This window comes from Bactrocera tryoni, chromosome 5 (genome assembly GCF_016617805.1).
Source record: "Bactrocera tryoni isolate S06 chromosome 5, CSIRO_BtryS06_freeze2, whole genome shotgun sequence".
Taxonomy (NCBI): Eukaryota; Metazoa; Arthropoda; class Insecta; order Diptera; family Tephritidae; genus Bactrocera; species Bactrocera tryoni.
Genome location: NC_052503.1, coordinates 38367731 through 38391300, shown reverse-complemented (window position 1 = coordinate 38391300; position 23570 = coordinate 38367731). Strand labels below are relative to the sequence as shown.

General features: G+C 39.4%; 2 protein-coding genes across 2 annotated transcripts; both read right to left on the bottom strand.

Annotated features, from left to right (window-relative positions):
• Window positions 1-589: 589 nt before the first annotated feature.
• LOC120778083 (gustatory receptor 5a for trehalose-like) lies at window positions 590-7767 on the bottom strand. Its single transcript, XM_040109781.1, has 8 exons — window positions 7595-7767; window positions 7334-7402; window positions 3178-3369; window positions 2901-3095; window positions 2574-2845; window positions 2358-2512; window positions 726-978; window positions 590-675 (listed from the first exon to the last, which is right to left on the bottom strand). Exons 1-8 carry the CDS (start codon window positions 7737-7739, stop codon window positions 598-600), a joined length of 1359 nt encoding a protein of 452 aa, XP_039965715.1. The 5' UTR covers window positions 7740-7767; the 3' UTR covers window positions 590-597.
• A 7292-nt stretch (window positions 7768-15059) lies between these two features.
• On the bottom strand, window positions 15060-23181 carry LOC120778082 (gustatory receptor for sugar taste 64f-like). Its single transcript, XM_040109779.1, has 9 exons — window positions 23042-23181; window positions 22415-22548; window positions 22294-22362; window positions 19009-19200; window positions 18392-18586; window positions 16224-16495; window positions 15994-16148; window positions 15639-15891; window positions 15060-15238 (listed from the first exon to the last, which is right to left on the bottom strand). Exons 1-9 carry the CDS (start codon window positions 23179-23181, stop codon window positions 15116-15118), a joined length of 1533 nt encoding a protein of 510 aa, XP_039965713.1. The 3' UTR covers window positions 15060-15115.
• Window positions 23182-23570: the final 389 nt, after the last annotated feature.

The following is a 23570-nucleotide window of genomic DNA, read 5'->3' as shown; positions in this document are numbered from 1 at the left end:
AGTTGTAGTGGCTGCCAGAAAGCGGCTGCATACATAGTGGGTTCAATGTCATAAAAGCGTTCCGGGAAACCCTGATGACATTGCTAAAATTTCTATCCGCTTGGCTACCGAACCAGTTCAGGAAATACGAAAGTTGCTAAAAATTATATACAATGAAATTTCTGAAAAGGCTAACAGACGCATAAATGTGAGATGGGATGCTTTAAGGGCATGCAGGTTTACCAAAATCATATGCAAAAGAGTGGAAGAAAAGTTTTTTCTCACACGACTTCGAAAAGACTGAAGGTTGTTTGTATCCCATGAGATCCGTGTGGGAATTGCATTGACACATGTAGAAAGTGCAGTGTAGGATGAGAGAAACGTCAAAACACCCTATATGATTCCAACCGACTGATTCAAGAACTCTGTTAATATATTTTGTATATATTTTTTTCCAATTAATTGTGCAGAACTGTCAATATTTTGGTATTTTCATTAATATATAATATGTTTAGTAGGTAATAAAAATACGAAAATTAGACTGTGAATCTTTATTTTAAACGCGATCAATAAATTTTTAGAACAAAATCAAGATACAGCATTAACCTGAGAAAAAATTCAACTACATTTCCATAATTTATCTTCTTTTTGAAATTGTATTAACACCAGTTCGTAAGTGACAATGGTACCGGCAACCTGAAAGATTAAAATTAAACTCCTAATTAAAGACAAAGGTTTTCACTTACCGTCAATATCAGTCCACGGGTTACATTGAAATATTGCAGTCCAGTAAGCGCAACATTATCAACCGCTATCTCATGTTCAAACCGATCTACCTCAGCACAATAACCCTCCTTCGGAACATGTTTGATAACTCCTAGCGGCTCACGAGAGCGCTCATTGATTTCGGAGAGATACAGTGAGACAGCCAAGGTGCGACCCAAGAGAAAACTCAGCGAAGCATAAAAGTAGATAAAATGAGATGTAGATGCCATCTTACTGAAAACGAATAAAAATAAACAAGAAACTACCGGAGCTTTTTCAAAGTCAACTATTACGCAGTGAGTGCAGTTTTTAAAGCTGCCGTTTGTGTTAGTAAAAGGGAGAACTAGGGCAAAGTCTTATAAGTAAATATTTCTACAGCAATAGACAACTTGTTCACGGCTGAAAAAGAGGAAATTTGATAGGCTTACATTCAGTAATGTTTACAATTTCATCATGAAAAGATATGTGCAAGAACAACATCTACAAATTATTCACTGCTCTCAGAGGTCACTCATCAGAAACTCGTCATAAGGGAAATATGAGACGGCATTTCAAGCTCCTTTTATATAGTGCAGCTGCAAATGAAACTATTGTTTTTACGAAAAGGCAAAAGAATAGCTGGCACGATGAGGAGTGCCGTTAATAACACATATACTATATCCAGAGATATAGAGATATATAAGCTGGCTTTGTCAGTACGAAAAGGTGCTGCTTTATGCCACGATGTCTGAAATTGGTATCACCCCAAATCTTGTACGGCTTTGTAGACTGACGTTGAGCAATACCGAAAGCTCGGGAAGGACCTCTCCGAGCCGTTCGATACCAAACGGAGTTTCAGTCAATGCAACTTCCTATCGTGCGACTTCTTCAATCTATTGCCGGAGAAAATAATTCAAGCTGCAGAACTAAATAGTGAAGGTACCATCTTCTATAAGAGTGTACAGCTGCTGGCGTACGCCGATAATATCGATACCATTGGCCTCACCAAGCCGTTAGTTCTGCTTTCTCCAGACTGGATAACGAAGCGAAGCAAATGGGTCTGGCCAATAGGTGCTACTTTGGACTAAGTAGGCAATTGAGAAGTAAAGTCTTCACTCGAACAAAGACCAAACTCTATAAGTCACTAATTATACCCGTCCTGCTATATGGTGCAGGGGCATGGACGACACATCTGATGAGTCGACGTTACGAGCTTTCACGAGAAAGGTTCTGCGGAAGACTTATGGTCCTTTGCGCATTGGCTACGCCGAATATAGCATTCGATTTGCTGTATGTGAGTGTAAGTCACGTCGTCTGAATGAATAAAAACACTCCAGCTCTGAGGGTATACGTCGCATTACTCGCCGAGGTAAGCAGAAGAAGACCTGGAGAACAACCTGGCTACTCTTGGAATCTCAAATTGACGTAAATTCCTTTTTAAATTGCTATGGAGCTCAACATTTTTCTAGAAGTCTTATAGAGCTCCCGTGACAAGCTTTGGTAGGACCCAAGTATGTATTTATTCATCTACTTAAGTCACATCGGAACGCGTTTTGATGGCTATACCCTACATTTCAGTATTTATATAAATTCAAACAGTTATATTGCCGATTAAGGTCTTTAAAAATACTAACTTTATACTCCTTAGCAATTGGATGCAAACGAAAAAGAGATTATTAGCGAACGAGAGCATAATTATGCCCGATACAGCAGAGTCCACTTGTTCGATGAGATCACAAATTAGACGATATTGCAAGCGGGTTCGCGTCCAATAAGTTTCGGGCATGACCTGAAATCGAAGCGAAGTGACTGAGAACTAAAAGATATACAATTTACTCCAAATATATTACCTGCCCCTTGACAAGCTCCAAACTGCTCTGTACTTGACCGAACAAAGATGAGAGTCCTATGCCAATTATCATTAGAAAGACATCCATGTAACTCCAACCAAACGTCATGAACACATTCAATATCTTTCCGAACCAAGCCAACCAAGTGGAATAATCGAAAACTAAAAATATGTGTGAGGAAACCGCTGTGAAATACGATTCGACAGCATCGCCATGTGTGGCGCAATGAATTGTAAAGTGAATAGCCGAAATGGTGCTCAATAGATGCTCAGCTGAAAAGGATGATTGAATTAAACCTCTGCATAAATATTTCATCGAAGCACGTACTCAGCGACAATGAGATCAGCACAAATGTGACCTTATGGACACGCACCGACAACGCCTCGCGTTCGCGCCACGACTGTTGGGGCGGCATCAGTAGTTCCACACGTTGCCATTTTCGCATCAACTGCGGCCATTTTCCGGCCAGACGCAGGAAGCCGATTGAAACTAAGAGAGCATTTACATGGAATACCAATGGTGCTAAAAATATATATAAGTACATACAATAAAACTTGACAATGCTAGTATCTTAAGCATCGTGTATATACATATAAGAACTTACAAATGCTGTCCACCTCTAATGCGCTTCTCACGATCATATTCAAAGTTAGACCGGTGCAAACGGTTGTTAGTAGCGTATATATTAAGCAATAGTAAGTGCGGAAGCTTAACCAGCTGAACGATAAGCCTTTTGCAGTAGCAGCGAGTACTCCGCGAACCGGCATAAGACCGAAGCACTGAGCAATCACAAACACTGAAATGGAAAAAGCTGTGATTATTTTTTTGAGCAAGAGCTAAAAAAATATTGAAAATTTTAAATTCAATCAACTCTACCTCAAAATCTGCACAATATTTCGCTAAATTAAAATATAGCTCATTTTGATTAAATAAGCTTACTTAGTTGTGCCAATCTAGACAAGTCGCTCAAAACGTTCGAGTCTTTAACAACATATTTTGGGAGTAAGGAAAAGGATTCCTTAATGCCATATTAGACATATATTTTCATGGTTTTATAAAAATATTTGTATTAAGAAATATTTACAAAATAGCAACTAGGCCAGTCTTCAGAATAAACTTTTTCACGAGCGGGTTCCTAATTTACAACTTTTTTAAAGAAAAACCAGAAAAACTTCAAATTACATGGGGAATGTTTATCATCATTCGAAAGAACGTTCTTTGTCATTTCTTTTTTGAAGGTTATCTCTTCCAAATGTTGACCGCGACTACGTCTCAGATGATCCATCCGTTGAGTAAAGTTCTTATTGACTCGTTTGAATGACACGCGTGATGTTTTACTCCAAGGCCTGAATCGAGGCAGAATACATATCACAATGGTGTGATATCACATGATCTTGGTGGTGAACTTATCTGCTCACCGAAGTGTTCTCTAAAAAAATTTATTGATTGATGCGATGTGTGAGGAGTGGCGCCGTCTTGTTGAAACCTAATATTGTAGATATCACGGTCTTCAATTTCAGCCATCAAATAGACGATTCTCATGGCGCGATAACAATTCCCATTGAAGGTTACGTGCTCACTGGCATCATTTTTGAGCACCTATGATTCCACCGAGGCTGGTTGTTACTTTTCGTTGGGGGTATTTTTTACGTAGCGGGTCTCAAAACCAGCGCACAACCCTATGTAGGGAATGTTTCGCCTTCTCACTTTAGCTCGCCTTCAAACGGATGTTCTTAGGTTAGTTTTCTCACTTGCATGAACTTCTACACAGGATTCGATCCTCTTGATCCGTAAATAATTTTGTGTATCTTGGAACCAGTATAAACACCACCAAAAATGTCAGCCTGGAAATCCAACGCAGGATAACTCTTGCCAACAAGTGCTACTACAGACTGAGTAGGCAATTGAGAAGTAAAGTCCTCTCTCGACGAACAAAAGCTAAAATCTATAAGTCGCTAATAATTCCCGTTCTGCTATATGATGCAAAGCCTTGGACGATGACAACAACTGATGAGTCGGCGTTGCGAGTTTTCGAGAAAAAGGTTCTGCGAAAGATTTATGGTCCTTTGCGCGTTGGCCACGGCGAATATCGCATTCGATAGAACGATGAGCTGTATGAGATATACGACGACATTGACATAGTTCAGCGAATTAAAAGACAGCGGCTACGCTGGCTAGGTCATGTTGTGATGGAACGATGAGCTGTAAGTGAGGGTAAGTCATGTCATCTGAATGGATGAAAATACTCCAGCTCTGAAAGTATATTGAAACAGGGGAAGAGGAAGACCTCCACTTCCTTGGAAGGACCAGGCGCCATTTAGCGGAAAGAAGAAACGACTGGATCTTCAGGTTGCTCTTCGTCTCAAGTGTGGCAGTTTTGTTTGTTTACATACCCATTGAACCAGAAAATCGTCTCATAACTAAACAAAGTTTGGCTCGAAAGCATCTGATATTCATGGAATTTTTCAAGTTTATCAATTTTTCATAATATTATGAACTAAAAAAATTATATGTTTAGAGTTGGGCGTATCAAAGCTGCTTCACCCGAACGTTTCGACACTACTGCGCGTTGGGCGGAAATTTTCAACAAATTTTACTAATTGAGTAATCCCTGAAAGTGTATGTAAAGAGTGATTGGCCTTGATCTTTGAAGATTAGATAGTACATATATTAAATGAAATGACTGCTATAATCAAAATAGATAATACGATCTACACAGGTTAGGTTAAGTAAAAAACGATCCTAACGGGGATCTGACTAGAATAGCTTAAAATATCAGTACGTTGTAATCCCTAAAACTTCTATATAATAGAACATAAAACAAATCCACAAAGCGCTTTGAGCCTATCACAATTTTGTTGAGACTGCTAATGTCAGTTTCGGTAATGGCTCCTGCTTCACCGAAAGTAAGACTAGCGAGATATTAACCTTATTCTCGAGGCTGGACAAAAAGGAGAAGCGCTTAGATGTTTTCACCTCACTTTCCTCAATACAGTTCTGAAAATTTGCGTCCAAGTAAGAACTGCTGCGGTTGTGGCAAGTAGAGCGGGTCATCGACCAGTGGCAACTAAAGCGCACGCGAAATCCATTGATCCAGTGCTAGAACGCAAGACGGTAATGATTATTCAACTCGTTCCCATTCCGATGTGAGCAGAGCAAGAGTGCATGCACTATCTAGATTCTTTGCTTTACCGTTACCAGCTAATTCCGCTCTGACGAGGCGCCCAAATGAGCCCGGTGATGAAATAAATTGTAGTATTTCTAGTGAGAGCAAACACTCCTTGGCTACCTTTGAGTATACAATAACAATGTTGTCGATCTGCTGTCGGAGTGAATAAAATAATCAAAATAAAATATGCCATTTTTTTAATGAATTTTTTTTCTTTTGATCGGCAATAAATATTACTCTATTACAGAACTGACACTGGTATAAAACCTAATGTTAGCTAAAGTGAAAAAACAAATATATTACCGATAATACGCCGCCTAACATTCTCAATAATCGGTGGATTCTAGCTGACGGTGGCCGATGAAGAGAGGTTTGCCAAACTCTATTTTACTGCTGACATAAGGACTGGTCTGCGCTTCATATCCTGAATTGCTCCAATTTTACTTGTACATATATGTGGTATAATGAAAAGGAACGAATTTCTTGTTTCTTTGACAAATGGTCAATTTAAATCAAAAAAATAATAATTCGCACAATATTGCAGTACTCAGAATTTTATGAACATAGAATTGATATGCAAATACCTCTTAATCTTACAACAGAGTTTCCATGAGTCAACCTTTCCCATAAGTTTCTAGAAAGCTCAACAGTATAGTTATTAAAAACAAATAAAAATAAAGGGCAACAAGGCAGCTGCGCCGAAACAAAGCAAAACCTTTAATTTATCCCTTTCGTGAGCTTAGGAAGGAACAAAATGTCGATCAAATATAAATTCAATTGTAATTTGTGCCACATTTGTTGCACAGCGTCAATAATACATACATAAATATGAAGAAAAGAAACCGGTAAGGACAGTAAAGCTGAATTGTTCAATTCCTTAACACTTTGAACCCACGTCAATGTCCACTAAATCTTAGCAAATCTCAAACACACCGAATTTACAAAACAATTTCGCTTTATAATATGTTTTGTTAAGCACAGCTGCCATTTTAAAGAATCCCTTTGTAGTCAAAATTTTAAATAACGGGTGATTCAAGTAAAGGTACTGTTTTCAATAGCCTTTCTTTGATAGGTCACGCGTATAAAGTGTCAGGCTGTCATGTTATTTTTATTATAAATTGTTTGACATTTCATCATGGGCGGACTTACGTCTGAAAATCGTTTACAATTAGTTCAACTTTATTACGAAAATACATGTTCTGTAAAGAATGTGTTTCACTCAACTTATGGTCAACGTAATTGGCCAACTGAACGTACTATTCGCAATACCACCACCCGTCTTGAGATACAGCATTCATTATTGGATAATATTCGATCGAATAGACCACGTCCAGCATACAGTGAAGAAAACATAGCAGCCGTAGCCGTATATTTTTTTTACAAAACTCACGGAACGAAATATTTTTTCAAATAGTTTGGAAGCAAAATACAAATTTTTCTAACTGATAATAATCCGATAAATATCAGTTACAATTAAGAGTTCATACTTCGAAAATCTTTCTTAAAGGGGCCTATCAAGCAATTTTTCCGAGTACCAAGCGAAAAAAAACATTACAGCATTAATGAATATGAGCAAATATTTTATACTTACCCGGTCCGACTGCTTCGTGAAAGCTGCCATTATGAGAAAAGTCAGCGCGCGTACCACGTCGGATGCCTCCTTTTGAAATATTACCAAAAAAAAGTAGAAATTATGAGGAAGTAAACAAGTTGCGTTTTTATGACAGCAAATAAGAATAGCCTAAATTAAATGCTCAAATGTTACATTAGTTGTCCTAATCGTTATTAGCTCATAATTACCTTAAGGTTAGCGTTACTTCTTATCTGAAATGAAGTTTGAATTCGTACTCACGTGTTATCCAGCATCGCCGTGACTTCAGCTTGTACACTTCTTTTTTCTTCAATTTTTTATTCAACATAATTGCTATTTGCTTTTGTGGAAACTTGTGGGTCGCAGGTAAGTCACCGTCAGTTATTTGAGGTTGCTTTGCAGACATTACTTCGGTTGCCCTCCCCGTTCACTAGAATGAACTTGAGTGTTAAGTAAATGAGAATTAACCAATGGGAATGGAAACAGTTAAGTAATTTTGTACAACAAATATACACCTTTGATGCATTACTTTCCTGCAAGCTAGATAACGGTGTATAGTTACATTCAATAGTGAGTACAAAGACACCTAAATTAAAGGAATCAAATTACTCGCTACCCTATCTATTACGTAATTCTACGATTCTTGGTAATGTGGACGAGCTCTGGTTCCAGCAACCCATCGCTACATGCCATACATTCAATAAAACAATAAATTTATTGAATGAAACTTTTGGTGAGCGTATTATGTCACGGTGTGGATCTTTGACGTGGTCTCCAAGATCGTGGGATTTAACACCGCTGCACTTATTGGATATGGACAAACTATCATTGAGCAATACCAAACGCTCCGTCAGGATCGGGAAGGGCCTTTCCGAGCCGTTCAGTACCAAACGAGGTTTGACTCAAGGCGACTCCTTTTTGTGCGACTTCTTCTACTCTTGGAGAAAATAGTACGAGCTGCAGAACTAATCAAATATCATCTTCTAAAAGAATATATAGCTGCTCGAGTACGCCAATGATACTAATATCATTGCGCTCAACAACCACGCCATTAGTTCTGCTTCCTCTAGAATGGTCTTTATCCAATAGCAAAGAAAATGAGTCTGGTACTGAACGAGGCCAAGATGAAATATCTCCTGTCATCAAATAAACAGTCGTCGCACTCGCAACTTTGGCTCCCACGTCACTTTTGGCAGTCATAACTTCGAAGTGATAGACAATATCGGTTATCCTGAAACCAGTATTAACAGCAACAACAGTGCACCGCGGAATCCAACGCAGAATAACTCCTTCCAACAGGTGCCACTTCGAACTGCGTAGGCAATTGAGAAGTAAATTCCTCACTCGAACAAAGACCAAACTCTATGAGTCACTCATTATTCCCATCATGCTATGTGGTACAGAGGCATCGACGATGAAAACATCTGATGAGTCGACGTTACGAGTTTTCAAGAGAAAGTTTGTGCGGAAGATTTATGGTCCTTTGCACATTGGCTACGGCGAATATCGCATTCGATGGAACGATGATGTATGAGATATTATTTTGAGATTTAAAGACAGAGACTACACTCCAGCTCTGATGGCATTCGACGCAGCACCCGCCAGAGGAAACAGACGAAGACCTCCACGCCATTGAAGACATCACTTGGAGAAAGACCTGGCTGCACTTGGTATCTCGAAATGGCGCCAAATTGCTAAAAGAAAAAACGACTGACGCGCTGCTGTAAACTCAGCTATAACCACGTAAGCGGTGTGTACGTCAATAAGGAAGAAGAAGAAGGACTTATTTTTGTAGAGTTAGGAGAAATCACTTGTCTAAGCACGCAATTAAGCAAGAGAGGGTTGAGACTTTGAACTGATGAAAGAAAATATTCGGCACATTATAGTTGATATACCGCTCGAATTGCTGCAAAAGTTTTCAAGAGGTGGTTTTAGGATAAAATAGCTTTTTAATAAAGCTAAATTTTTGGTTATGTCTAAACAAGCATCCTCTTTATTGGGAGCCGCGTCGAACTTCAATGTGAATAAATCAGTTCTTCAAAGCTTTTTCTATTTCCAATACAATATTGCCTTGCTTCTCTATCGGTGTGCTGGTGATACATATATCCACTAAATCGATCTGACTCGTTAGTTAAAACAGTTCAACTAAATAGAGTACCTGTAACTAATTATATAACTTTTTTTATTTACTGAATATCAGAGCTCCAAAATTTGTCTAAAGGATGTTCCGAATAATTTTACAGACTTTAACGAAGCATAATACCTAATCAAAATATATATAAACAATCTTATACAACATCCAATTTGTATATAATAAGCACATAAGAGGAAGTTCCTAGAACACATTCACCGTTAACAGTATCGTGCTACAGATGCGTAATTTTCTTCTCTTTCAGAGAAACCCACATCAGTCGTATTTTTCAGTTTATTTATAATTTAGTCATGGAATACTACAAACATGCAGACAATCTTCACTATGCAGAGTCACTAAAGTTTCAAATTCACCTCATGTTGCACACACACACACACACGCATAAGTATTACATATATATTCAATGTCAGCAAGACCACGTATAATTAATTTTTATATTTTCTGACTTTTTTGCTGATAAACGAAAGATTTACTCCGATTTCCAAGACCTTTCCGACAGTTACTTATCTACGCTTTTGACGAAGTGAATTTATCACGTTGCCAATTACTGAAATGAGGTTTCGTATATTGGCAATGTCCAGTTTTCATAACTATGTGCTATGTAAATAAGCAAGTGTGTATTTCCCTACTATAAACGAGCATTTTGTGTGGTTTTTAGTATTAACATTGTAACCCAGACAGTTTTGTGCATTAAGTGGACAATGAACGCAAAGGACGGATATCATTTATCAAAATCTTTATTCGCGTAATTGCATTTTTTGCCTTGCTTACATTTCGCGTTATTAGCATACACATTCACAAACATTTTTCGAGCTTTTTTTCGCCTTTAAATGGGAAATTTATTGTACTACTCGGATTCTTGACATGTGTGAAGCCCTGCAAAAGGGACATATCTATTTAATTACTTATACGCCACGTCCTCCGTTGCTTAAGGCAGCTTATTATTTATTTTATATTGTAAACTTAACAAAAATATTATCAACAATATTAATAGCAAGTACATAGTAATCAAAATATCTCGAATAAAGTCGAACAGACTTGAAAAAGATGTTCTTTTCATCACACTGAGCTTCACTCCAACCATGGCACTTAACGCTGCTAAAGTTGTCATTAGACTCAGAGAGTGTGGGTTCCTAATAGAACACTCGGAAATCCTCACACACATTGACTTCATACCGGATCACTGGGATCATGGAGTTGCTAAACCGGGCTCCGGCGGCTCCTTCTCTGCTCATACACCGGGGAGGGAGTTGTTGGTAGAAAGAAGCCGTTGGAGGAGAGGGGCAGTGTGCTTCTTCACGGAAACTTGGGGGAAAGGTTGGTGGATGGGTCTACTATCAGAAGTTCTCTATCAACTCCAGTTTCAGATTTCCTGACCATTTCAGTGTAGCAGTAGATTTACTGCTCCGGAGTGTACTCTCCTTTACAAAAGTGGCCATCCACTCTGATAGCAGAGCGGCGATACTGGCCTTGAACTCATTAACAGTGCTGTCAAAGCTGGTCAAAGAGTGCCTAACTTCGCTATCAATAGCATCGAGTCTCTGTGTGATAAGACTTTTATTGGTGCCAGGCCACAGCGGACACGCAGGAAACCGTAAAGCTGATGAGCTAGCAAGAAAAGGCATCCTAGAATCGCTATCGGTAGAATGGGAGCGGGTCGGTACTCCCGTACTCTCATGCTTCATGGAATCTTGGTCACTACACCTGCTGGACTACCAAGGAGCATGCGTTGTCGCAAAAACGTTTTGGCTCATGATCTCTTTACAGTACGGCTAGCCTCTCGATCGCAAGACATCTAATGATCTCTTTGCAGTACGGCTAGCCTCTCCCTAGTTTTAGGGCTTTCAACGAGCCACTGCCTTATTGGTGTCCACGCAGTAAGGCTGGGAATCCTGGCAGACGCCATCTGTAGAAGCTATATGGTAGAAGATGAGGTAGAAACAACACTGTTCCCGCATTTGGGAGGTCAAGACTTAAGCGCTTGGGAGCGCATACCTTTAGACATCCCACCGAGCCTGTGCAAATTTGTATTGGCTACTAATCGTTTTGCTAATTTCTAGTTCGAACACAGGAACTCTTCTTTTTTATGGCCTCACAAAGGACTACATATACGTAGTAATCCACGTGCGATTTTTGATCAGCCACCTAATACTCGTATAACCTAACCATTCTGGGCTATCGGAAGATACTGTCAGATTGTGAAACCTTTTATGGAAACCAGGCGAATTTATTAGCTGAGTTCATAGTTAGCTGGTGGTGGTAAAGCGATATTCTTATCACGCTTTGAATATTGTCTAAAATATATGGGGAATATGGACATCAAACTTCTTAAGAACTTTGCATTTTACAAATTTGTAAAATCACACAAGAAGCTCACATTTTTTCTAGTAAATAGCACAGTTACCTTTTCAGAACGACCCATAGTAGCTGTCTTAATATATTCCTTTTCATATACATGACAAGTGATCTTGTAATGGATTCGGGGCCTATTTTCGTCGAACTACTCGTAAGTATGTGGTCCATCCACAGCAATATTTTCTGAACGTGGCCAGGTAAGATATGAAATGAAATCTTAAAACCATCAAAGTTAATACTCACCAAAAGATATCACATGTTATCCATATATCATAATATCGAACTTTTAATTTCCGCCGCTCCATTTTTCGTGCAGCAGGATCTTCATAAAGTGACTATCGCAAAAGTCTAATGCCGAAAATCTGAAATCTACTTTTCGCTATTTGGCGCCAATTCGAGTTACCAAGTGCAGCCAGGGACTTCCTCTATCCAACGGAGTGGAGGTATTCCTCTTTTTCTGTTTCCACTGACGGGTACTGAATCGAAAATCTTCAAAGCTGTAGTGCTCTCTTCCATCCGGACAATTTGACTTATCCAGCAAAGCCGCTGTCTCTTCCACAAAACCTTTCTCTCCAACATTACTAATGCCGACTTATCAGATATTGTTATCTTAGATGCCTCTGGACCATATAGCAGGTTGGGAATCATGAAGGACTTATAGAGTTTACTCTTTGTTGGTCGAGGAAGGACTTTAGTTCTCAATTGCTACTCAGTCCGAAGTAGCGGGTGTTGGCAAAAGATTTTCTGCGTTTGATTTCGAGGCTGAAACTGTTGTTGATGTTAATGCTGATTCCAAGATAGACGTAATTATCTACAACTTCGAAATTTTTACTATCAACAGTGACGTGGGAGTTAAGTCACGAGTGCGAAGATAGTTTGTTTGATGACAGGAGATATTTCGATTTGTCCTCTTTCATAACCAGACTCATACGCTTCGCTTCTTTTTCCAGTCTGGAGAAAACAGAACTAACGCCGTGGTTATTGAGGCCAATGATACCAATAGTTAGATATCAGAAAAGGTCAAAGAGTATGATTTAACTTTTAGAAAAATGGATGCCTTTAACAAAACACCCGATAAAGTCATCGATTCTGCAAAAGTCAAACCATACCCAGCTATAGGTTAAAATTGTATAAGATATTTGCATAATGATAAGACTTCTGCAACAAATGTACCTAAGTGTACCATGAGCGTGTGTTCGGATTCTCCAGAAATTAAATACGTTTCCAAAAACAGACTATTTGGCCTTCACATTACAACCAGTCAGAGCATGTTCGGATGTTTATTCACCTTTTTGTCAGTGTGTTCCTGCGATGAATCCTTTAAAAACATGGCGACTTTGATAATATCTCAACACGTTGCATACGAATACATGATTCTTAAAAACAAGACAGTTTGATGTCAAAAATACGGTAGGTATATTAGGTTAGCCCCGATGCAGGCTACGCAAATATTTCTGTCTCTATAATTGCATTTACTTCGCACATATGGACCAGGTCACGAGCTTTTGTAATAAAATAAGGCGGTAGTATTTCAATTAGCTTAGTGAGATTCTGTATCGATCTCAAGTTATATCGATCAATAACTTAAGTTAAGTCAATCCTAACAGGGATCTCATTTTGACAACTCATAACCGTACTTTGTGGTACTAAGATCTCCTACAAAACTCTTCCCGAAGGCCCTCACCAACAGACGAAACGTTTTGAAACGGTGCCAAATTTGTTGACGCGGCTAATTTCAGCTTCGGCTGCCGCGATGTTTCAACTATCTCCATAGAACCTTGAAAGTTTGCAATAAGAACGCCCAAGATTTTGCCTATTTGCTAAGGACAAGTACTTCAGATCTCCTACGTTCTACTCTAGACCAGTAGGATCTCACCGTCGTGCAGAGGCCGGTCGCCAACCAACGGCGACTGGTTGATCCTAAGATCCTTAGCTTGCTCCCAGCAAGTAGAGGTACTTTCGCTATTCTTTCACAAATCACTCGTGAGTCGTGTCAATCCATCATGTCATTTTTATTGAATATTGTATAGACTTTCATTGTAGAGAGACTTACATCAGAACAACGTTTACAAATCGTTCAACTTTATTACGAAAATTCACGTTCTTTATAGAATGTGTTTCGTGTTATGGCCAATATAATCGGGCTACTGAGCATACTTTTAACAACAGCACCACCCATTTTGAGACCCAGCATTCATTACTGAATAATATTCGACCGAATAGACCACGTTCAGCACGCAGTGAAGAAATTATATTAGGCGTAGCTGAGAGTGTACACAAAGGCCGTGAATATTATATCTCGACTGACGTATGAAACGACTTAGCGCATTTTACGTCGAGATCTTCAATTGAAAGCGTACAAAATACAGCTTGTGCTAGAACTCGACCTTTCCAGGCAACTTCACTCTTGAAAAGTTCCAAGAAGATCCGACGTTTTCAAGCCAAATTTTGTTCAGCGATGACCTGAAGAGATTCAAGAGCTCTGATATAATCCAGAAAATTTGTGGTTTGAGGGCCGGTGGAGTCATGGGCCCATATTTCTTCAAAAATTATGTCGGTGAGAACGTAACCATTAATAATAGATGGTTGAAATTGAAGCTCGTGATCTCGGCAACATTTGGTTTCAACTAGACCGCGCTACTTCCCATTAATCAATGGAATTTTGAGAAGAACACTTCGGTGAGCAGATAATCTCACGTTTTGGGTCGATCGATTGGCCACCAAGATCGTGTGATATCACACCGTTAGACTATGTAAAGTCTAAAGTCTATGCGGACAATCCCGCTTCGATTCAGGCCTTGGAGCAAAATATTACGCTTCTCATTCGTCAGTTACCAGTCGAAATGCTCGAATAAGTTATCGAAAATTGGACTCAACGAATGGCCTATCTAACACGTAGCCGTGGTCAACATTTGAAAGAGATAATAAGAAAATACAAACAAAAGCCAAAGAATGTCCTTTCGAATGATGATAAAAATTCACTATTAAATTTGAAGTTTCTGTGTTGTTTGTTTAAAAAAGAAAGGAACCTCGAAATGGATATACCTTCATTAATTACTCCAGTAGAAGTTGGTGCTCGTTATTAGACTTATCCCTTGAATTGATATAACTTACAGTTACGGAATTATGCTTCAATAATATTTTAAACAAACTAATACATCAGATTTTTTACATTATTATTTTTATGATTAATACAGAAAATATATTCGTCTTCAAAATTCATATTATATCTGATCTGTACAACAATTAATTGCATTCCACCTACTTATTTAAGTTCAATGCAAACTGTTGTTGCCTGGAGATGACAATGGACGCATGCTGCTAACACATTCTGCAAGTTTGCTATCCTGATGGAATTGTATAAGCACCAGCTCATATGTCACTATAGTTCCAGCAACCTAATAACATTGAACAGACAATAACAGAAAGCAGAAGACAAGAAAACCAGAATCACACACAACCAGGAAAGCAGACTATTAATTATTTAGCTTGGATATGGTAAAGTGATACTCGTGTTTGACAAAAGGGAGGTCAATTTAAGGATAGACAACAAAAAGCGTGTAAACGGAAATCAGAAATCAGATTGCACAGAAAGGAAGTAAGTAACGTTCAACACACAACAAAGCAAAGCTGGTCGAAGGACCATAGTCCGCACGGCGTGCCATGCCACGTAGGCCATGGACAGAAACAAAGCGTGAGTGCAGAAGTAATGAATAGGCGAATAAGCGCCGAAGTGCCAGCACACGTGGCTGCTCATGGACAAAAGACCGGGGAAATGCAATGCTATACGGTACTTACGCTCAGCACCAATTTCCGTGTGAGATAAAAGAATTTTATGCCACTTAATGCAACCAAATCGGTGCTAATATCCTCCGAGAAACGTTTCACCTCAGTGCACCAGGACTCCTTCGGCACGCAGCGTAGCACGCGCAACGGCTTCCGTGACTCATCATTGATGCTGGCCGAATACAATGAGACGGCCAACGTGCGGCCGATAAGGAAGAAAAACGAGAAGTAAAAGTACGCGACATGGGCGAGCGATGGCATTTTGCTACAATGAGTGAGAGAAAACCAGACGAGACATTAAATTGCCAGCTATTATTCATCAGGCGAACGAAATTATACACCATTACCGAGGCATGTGTAAACTCACTTAAGACTACGCAGCAGTTGCACACAAATGAAATACAAATTATTCGAAAAGGATATCATCGTGATGAGCGAAATGGCGCCGTCAATGCGTGTGCAGAGCTCGCACAAGTTCCGGTATTGTTTGCGGCGCGTCGACCAGTACATCTCAGGCATACGCTGTGTCGGTCAGTCGGCCATAGAAAGCAATTAAAAATGTAAGACGATATTTGAAAGTGTGTAACGTAAGCTTACCATGCCCTTGAACTTGAATAAGTTATCGTTGAGCTGTCTAAATTTCGCTGCCAAACCGATGCTAACAATCATCACGAAAACATCCATATAATTCCAGATGAAGGTGCAGAGTATGTTCTGCACTTTGCCCCAAATAGCCAGCGGTACGGAGTAGGAGAAAATCATAAATAAATGCTGATTGGTCAGAATAAAATAGTTTTCAATTGGGTCCTCGGTCTGCGGACAATAATTGGAATAGTGTATGTTGGATAAGATATTCAGCAAGTGTTCGGCTGAAAATAAAAAAAAGAAATTTCAAGAAAATCATATTTCATCACATCATCACAAATTGAAAAATCTTTAAAATATTGGTTCAAAACTTTCCGGGGTCTCATGAGGATTGGTTTTTTAATGAGCGTTTGCAAATTAGAAAAAAAGAACATGCTGAAAAACAGAATCGACAAAGGATTCGGAAATTAAAATTCTATATAAAGTTTATTGTAGTCTAGAACTTATGAAATCTGTCTGTGCTTAGCTCATAATGGCCAACAGAAAAATAGCGAACACAATTTAGAAACACAACAGTGAGCTCGAATGCGAGACGCGTTACAGACGGAAAGCTCTTCTGCAACCCTTCTTTAGGGGTAGCGTAAACCGTAACGACTATTACTTCATCTGTTACGAGATTGTGTACAAAAATTGTGTAGATAACAGAAGGATCCTATTATATTCGTACACTCTAATCTAAAACTATATCTAAAACTATATATTAAACTAATCGCGGAGAAAAGTTTGGAGTTGAGTGATCAGCTTGGGGAGATGTTTTGAAATCTAGGTAACTGCCTGTCTCATAAACCTTTCAAGCGTAGATATTGTATAGTGCGTAGTAGGGTTCCTCTGCAGCTTTGTTTACCTTGTGTAATAGCATTTTCCATATCTTGGGGAAAATCCCTTATCGTAGACATCGTGCAAATAGCTCCATAAATGGTTTTACGTTGTACTTTACTACGAGCTTCAGAGTCCTGTTCGGGATTCCATCCAGGCCTGGTGCTTTGGAATTACCGAACCGTTCAGCAGCTTGTAGCACTTCGAGATTATTTACTTGTATGTACTACATCTTTGGCTTCGGAATAGCGTTTCTGCCACATTTCTAAACAACGTGAGACAGGTCAATGCTTGACTCTTGCCCCTTTCTATATTTCCCATTACGATTTTATGTGCCTCGCCAAATTACCCATTTCCACTTACACGGTTACTCTATTAAATAATGTGTATCTTCAGAGATGGCACACCGAAGACCCGATTGCTGCAGTGAGTATCAAAGATGGCTTGAAAGATTTCAACCAACAATTGGAGCTGTGCCCATCCATATAATGGAAAATTTTGCGAAAGGATCCTGGTTTGCGGGCTTAAGAAATCCAACTCTTGCAAAAGATAATACCGAACGTTCATCAAGCGCGTCGCACGTACGGTGAATGGACTCAAAACGAGATTTCCACTAATCTCGATGTCATAAAAAAATTTGTTAGTCAAATAAATAAAATTGTTGCGTTTGAAGTAATGATTATCCATAAGATACTATATGGTTTGATCTATGGGTAGAGGGACTCATTGGTCCATATTTCTTTAAAAATGAAGCCGGTCATAATGTTGCAAACAAAGGGAAATGCTACAAAGCCATAATTTATGACTTTTTCGAAGCAGACTGAGATGATGTTGAAATGGACGACATTTGGTGCCAACAAAGAAGGAAGTGGATTATCTCTCGTTCTGTAGTTATCGCTTGGCCTCCAAAAGCAATCACAAGATTTGGACTATATGGTGCGTGTTTATGTAAAATCACTTGACTATGCAGATAATTCTAAGGCAATTGAAGCCTTGATAAAGCTTTCCAACATCTGTAAGTAATTCCTTGGCTTTTAGCCTTAAAAATTGCGGGAGGATAAAAAGTTCGATTAACCCCGTCCTTAGTTGTTCCTTACGTTTCTGATTGAAAAATATACATCAAAACCTCGAATATAATATATTCTTCCGTTCTTCTCGAACTTAGGGATATCTTTATTGTCTGACTGCTAATTTTAAGCGGTTTCAAAACAGATATGACACGCTCTCATCCCTTACTCCTTCATTTGCACCTACCCCCTCTACCATATGTACTCTATGTCATATCAAATGATCATCCAACTTACCGAGTGACAACGTCATGGCCACAACTGTCACCATTTTAATCCTGTACGCCAGACGTCCTTTCTCCATTTGCGTTAAATACTCCGGCAAGTCGCACTCGATTTCGTACCAATCCAGCATCAATGCCGGCCATTTGCGCGCCAATACGATGGCACTGATGCAAACCACAATAATGGACAGACGAAATATCATCGGCTCTGCACAATTACCAAATGTATGTACGAGTTGGTGTGTGAGTAAGAGAGCAAGCGTCATTGTAGGCGATCCAGGTCACAAAACGAACGGCGCCGAGCGAAGGACGGTGAACGATTGAGGAATGATGCAGACATGACAGAGATAAATGTTTATGTAATAAAGAAGTTACCATGCAATTTCATTAAAGCAAAATTGTATGTTTGGCTCTGTATTTTTCCTGTGTGACTTAAACAAGAAAAACAATAAAGCGAAACATTAAAATGATAGCCGTCTAAGTGTCAAAGGCAAAGCTCAATTTATGTGCATGTGAGGACTTGGATTTTCACATTTTCTACCGTGACTGTGATTAAGTTGCCTCGGTGATTACACCCAGAGCTCTGTATGCAATTCTCTGCATTTATGCGCTCAAGTTCTCGCGACTTACCAACACTGTCGAAGTTGATTGGTTTGTGAAGCACTTTGTTCATTGCCAATCCCAAATCAATTGTTGTCGTTGTTATGAACAACAAACAATATAAGGTCCGGATATTTGTCCATGAAAACGACAACTGCCGTGGGTGGGCCGCAGTGACTCCCTTGACCGGCATTATGGCGAAGAACTCGGCGAAGAGCAGCACTGGTTGATCAACGGCGGGAGAATGAAAATGTCACAAAAGAAAAATGTTGATTATTGGAGGACAATGTGCAATTACTTATCAATATTTGGTGTTGTTGTAAAATCTTAGGAGTCAATATGTGAAACTTGGAACCACAGACTTTATTATGTGTTAGAGTTTTTGTGCTCTACGTTATATGTGATATTGAATTCTGATTATAAAAGATTATGTCCACCGAAAAAAGATAATGAATAATTCAGTGGAAGAGAGTTTGACGACAACAATTTTATATAGAGTGGTAATTTATGGCATACTCTATATTGGGGTTAGTGACTGCAATGTCATACCTTTTCATTCAAAGTTACTTTATAAAGCCATATGTAGGTAAGGTTCTACCAAAATGACGCAAATAGTTGACAAATTAGTAAAAGATAGCTAGAAATCAGAAGGGATAGAACTGATCTTCTTGACACGTCTGTTTCTAGATCCTTTGTTTTTTTAAGCCACAAAAGCCTATCTTATAAGGTCCACAAATTATCATATTATAGTAAACTTTACTGTTAACTGTCTGGCTATCGAATCAGTTGAGGAGATACGTGAGTCAATAAAAACGATGCAGAATAAAATTTCCAAAAGGGCTGACAGATAGATCAGTTTGATATGGAATGCCTTAGGGACATGCAGCATCGTCAAGATCATGTGCAAGGGCCTCGAAATAAACACGCATGGTTTTTACGACGGTTTTACACACGGTCTCGAAAGAACTTCACGGTTGCTGGCCTAATGACAGGTCACAAGTTAGTGTCATCACACGCGACCCGGATGGGCATTAGTAACGACGATACATGGAAAAAGTACAGGGAAGTGGACATGAGGAAAACACACAAGAACATCTCCTATGCTTCTGTCCAGCCTTGTCTAGAACTCATCTTAGATGTATAGTAGCATCGCAGATGAAGTATCAAAAAAAAAAATTTTTAGTTCAAATTAAACTGAACCATAACGCTACCCATAACCAAACTTCAAATAATAGGTATGGTTAAGTTCATGCCGCTATGATAAAGCACCACTTATTGGAAACTGTGTTATCCATAGACTTGGTTCGATCGATAGTTTTATGTGGTTATGGCACCTATAATTAAATCTTAAGAACCAGCATTTATGTATGGCGTGACAGCGATCCAGTTTAACGTAACCTAACTTACAGCTGTGGCCAACTGTAAAATAATAGTGGTTGCTATAGTGGTCCATATCGGTGCTTCGCCAAATAAACAGCTTATTGAAGAGAAAACGAAGTGTTCAATATTTCAAATAGATATTTTAACAACGCTTAGTTTGCGTATACTATATACCGAACGCTTACAGATCCAAGTCAAGAGCAGTAATAGCTTTGTCCTCAAATAAAATTGACTTCTGCCTTGAACTTTCTGAGATTCAGTCGATATCAGACAGCAGTATCAAATTTTTACTTTTAATGGTAGGGATGTAAAGGGGTCGGCTAATGATTCTGGGTACGCAGTTACTTGTGTAAGATAAGGTAGCAAACCCGTGTGGAGCCTGCCCAAAACAGAGAATGCTTTAGTGGGGGCACTCCGACATATTCGGTTTAAGAATTCGCTGAAGTCTAACTCTAGGCCCTATGTTGGGAAGGTGCCGATACCCGACTACTTGATGTCCTCCTAAAAGTAAAGGCTAATATTACCTCCGTGCAAGAAATGCGTTAGTCAAAACAAGGACGAAGGCGACTAGAGCGGTCAAATAAAGATTCGAAAATTCGGTGTAGGACACGTGGTGGGAGAAGTACTCACTCGTCGAGTAAGAACCTTCACTCCGGTGGATGAGTGTCAAATCACAATCCGCATGAGAGTAAAATTTTTCACCATAACACTAGTTTGCCCCCATGTCCCGACGGAAGAGAAGAACAATATTACCAAGATGCCTTTTATGAGCACCGATTTAAAAATTGTGCCAGTGTCCTTGACGAGCGTACGTTCCGAGAACCTAACATGGCCTCAATACGGCAAAGTACGCTCGTCAATAAATATAGCGAAAGTACGATGTCGATAAGCTACTATCTCAACCGACAGCGAACGGGTTTTCTACTCCACTTGCACTCCTACCCTCTGAGAGCACTCATCAGCAGCTCGGTATAAGGGAACAGTGGGACAACATTTCATTTTCATTACAGCTACAAGCCAAACCATTGGTTTCTGTAAAAGTCGAAAGACCAGCTGGACTGTCGTGTCGCAGTGCAAAGAAAGCAGACAGCCTACTTCGTAATGTTGCAGTCGACCACAACACGAGCGGGATGAAAAAGTTCAAGACGCAAGCGAGACGCTTGAGAAGTTAGCCGACAGGAGTAATGCTCATAAACTTTACTGAAAGATGCGGCGATTAACGAGACTTGCAGGTCCCAAAGTAGTGATCTAGTGACTTATGTTCAGAGTTCCATGTTCCATTGTACGACTATGATTAGGTTCGAATAGCAATTACTCGCCTGAAGTACAACAAGACAGCATGAGCCGATGGAATAACGACCGAGCAAATCAAATACGGCGGCGAAAAACTAACAAGGTGCCATGCATCAGCTTCTTTGCAAGATATGGTCGGATAAAATGACGATGCGATTTTAATCTAACTGTGCTCTACGCAGTCCAGAAAAAGGGAGACCTCACTATCTGCGCCCTTGGGATAAGCCTTCTTAATATTACTTATAAGGTCTTATCGAGCGTAGTGTGTGTGAACAATTTGAAGCCCACTCTCAACAGAGTGATTGAACCTTATCAGTGTGGTTTTAGACCTGGAAAATCTACTATCGACCAGATTTTCACCATGCTCAGAATCCTTTTAAAAGACCCGCTTTCTTTTTAAAAATCCGCTTTCAACAGTAGGAAAAGGAACCGCCTTTTTGCCGCTGCGTTAACTCTGCTATAAACGAGTAAGCATTGTCCACGTCAGTAAAAAAGAAGATTAGTGTTACCACACCAAATTGTAGTAAATAACACCAACTCTATACACATGCTGCAGGCAGATAACCTTAATTTAAAGATTTATAAATCACCTACATGTGTATGTATATTGTAGGTTAAGTGTCACGTGTGTATTTGACTCACCTTTACCGACAGCCTGATGAAAGCTGCCATCGTGTTGAAAATCTTCCTTCACCGACTTGGCCAAAACTTCTGACATAAATAAGTAAGTTAACAATGGTAATGGTGTTAATTAGTCGCTTACTTGGTGGTTTGTCTATTTGCAGTTGCATCAGTTCCCTTTGAGCAGCAAACTCCGTGCAGGTACGTCTAATTAGGGTAGATTTGTGGTTCGGTTTCTGCGGTCCATATGTCGCGGCAGCATTACACCCATTTTGACTGCAAATTACACATAATTTAATAAATATATGAAATGGGGTGGCTCACAAACTAGCATCTTTAGTATTACAGAGGTTTAAGAAAAATTCAGTAGAGTACAACTGCGAGACGAAATATGGTGCTTCACGTTTGAAAAATTTTGGTGATATTGCCGACTTAAAATAATGTTGATCCAAAAAATATCTTAAGCAACAAGTTCCTTTGTAATGCTACTAGCTGTCTCAGTTTTATAGTCGGCCAGTTTGAAACTCTCATCTGGAAACATTGGACTGTTTTCGGAAGTACCGTTCAAGTTTTATGACCAGATCTTCTAAACAAAATCAAGAATACTTTTTAAAATTTAAAATTAAAAGGCACAAATATGGTTCACTCTACATATATATATAAACAAGTGTACCGCCCTCTCTAACTAGTTTGAAATATTTTTCGAAGGTTCACCATTTCTAACTTCACATACACGCCTTATTTACATGAACACTTATGAGCAACTCACCTAAGCCGACGTATACCGCGCTCGCATTGACGCCGCCACAATCGTCGATTCTTGCGTGCATCTTGTTGTTGTTGTACACGTAAGCGCGCATCCGCGGCTACGTTACCGATTTTCCACCCGATTTTAAATGCGAACTTCATAACATTACTTCACAGATGAGTTATTTTGGCGGAAAATCGAATTGCCGCGAAATTGTTGTAGCTTCAAATGCGACTCGTTGCAACATGAGTGGCGTGGCACACTCAACTGACAGTGCTCCACACCCGTTGCAGTCCTGATTAGCATTATTTACTTGCAAGCCGGTACCTTTGATTATCACACGCGATCTATGTATGTGTAATGCGTGTAGATTTGCTTATGATTGCGGCACCTGGCGCATTTCCCACAATCTGCATGCGAAGTAAATTTATCAGTGTCCATACAGTTAATAGCTGTCTGAGCAATTTTGCAATGCCAAAAAAAAAGATTATCATAGCAAGTAAGGAAAAGCTAAATTCGGATGAAACAGAACATTTTACACCAGGTCAAC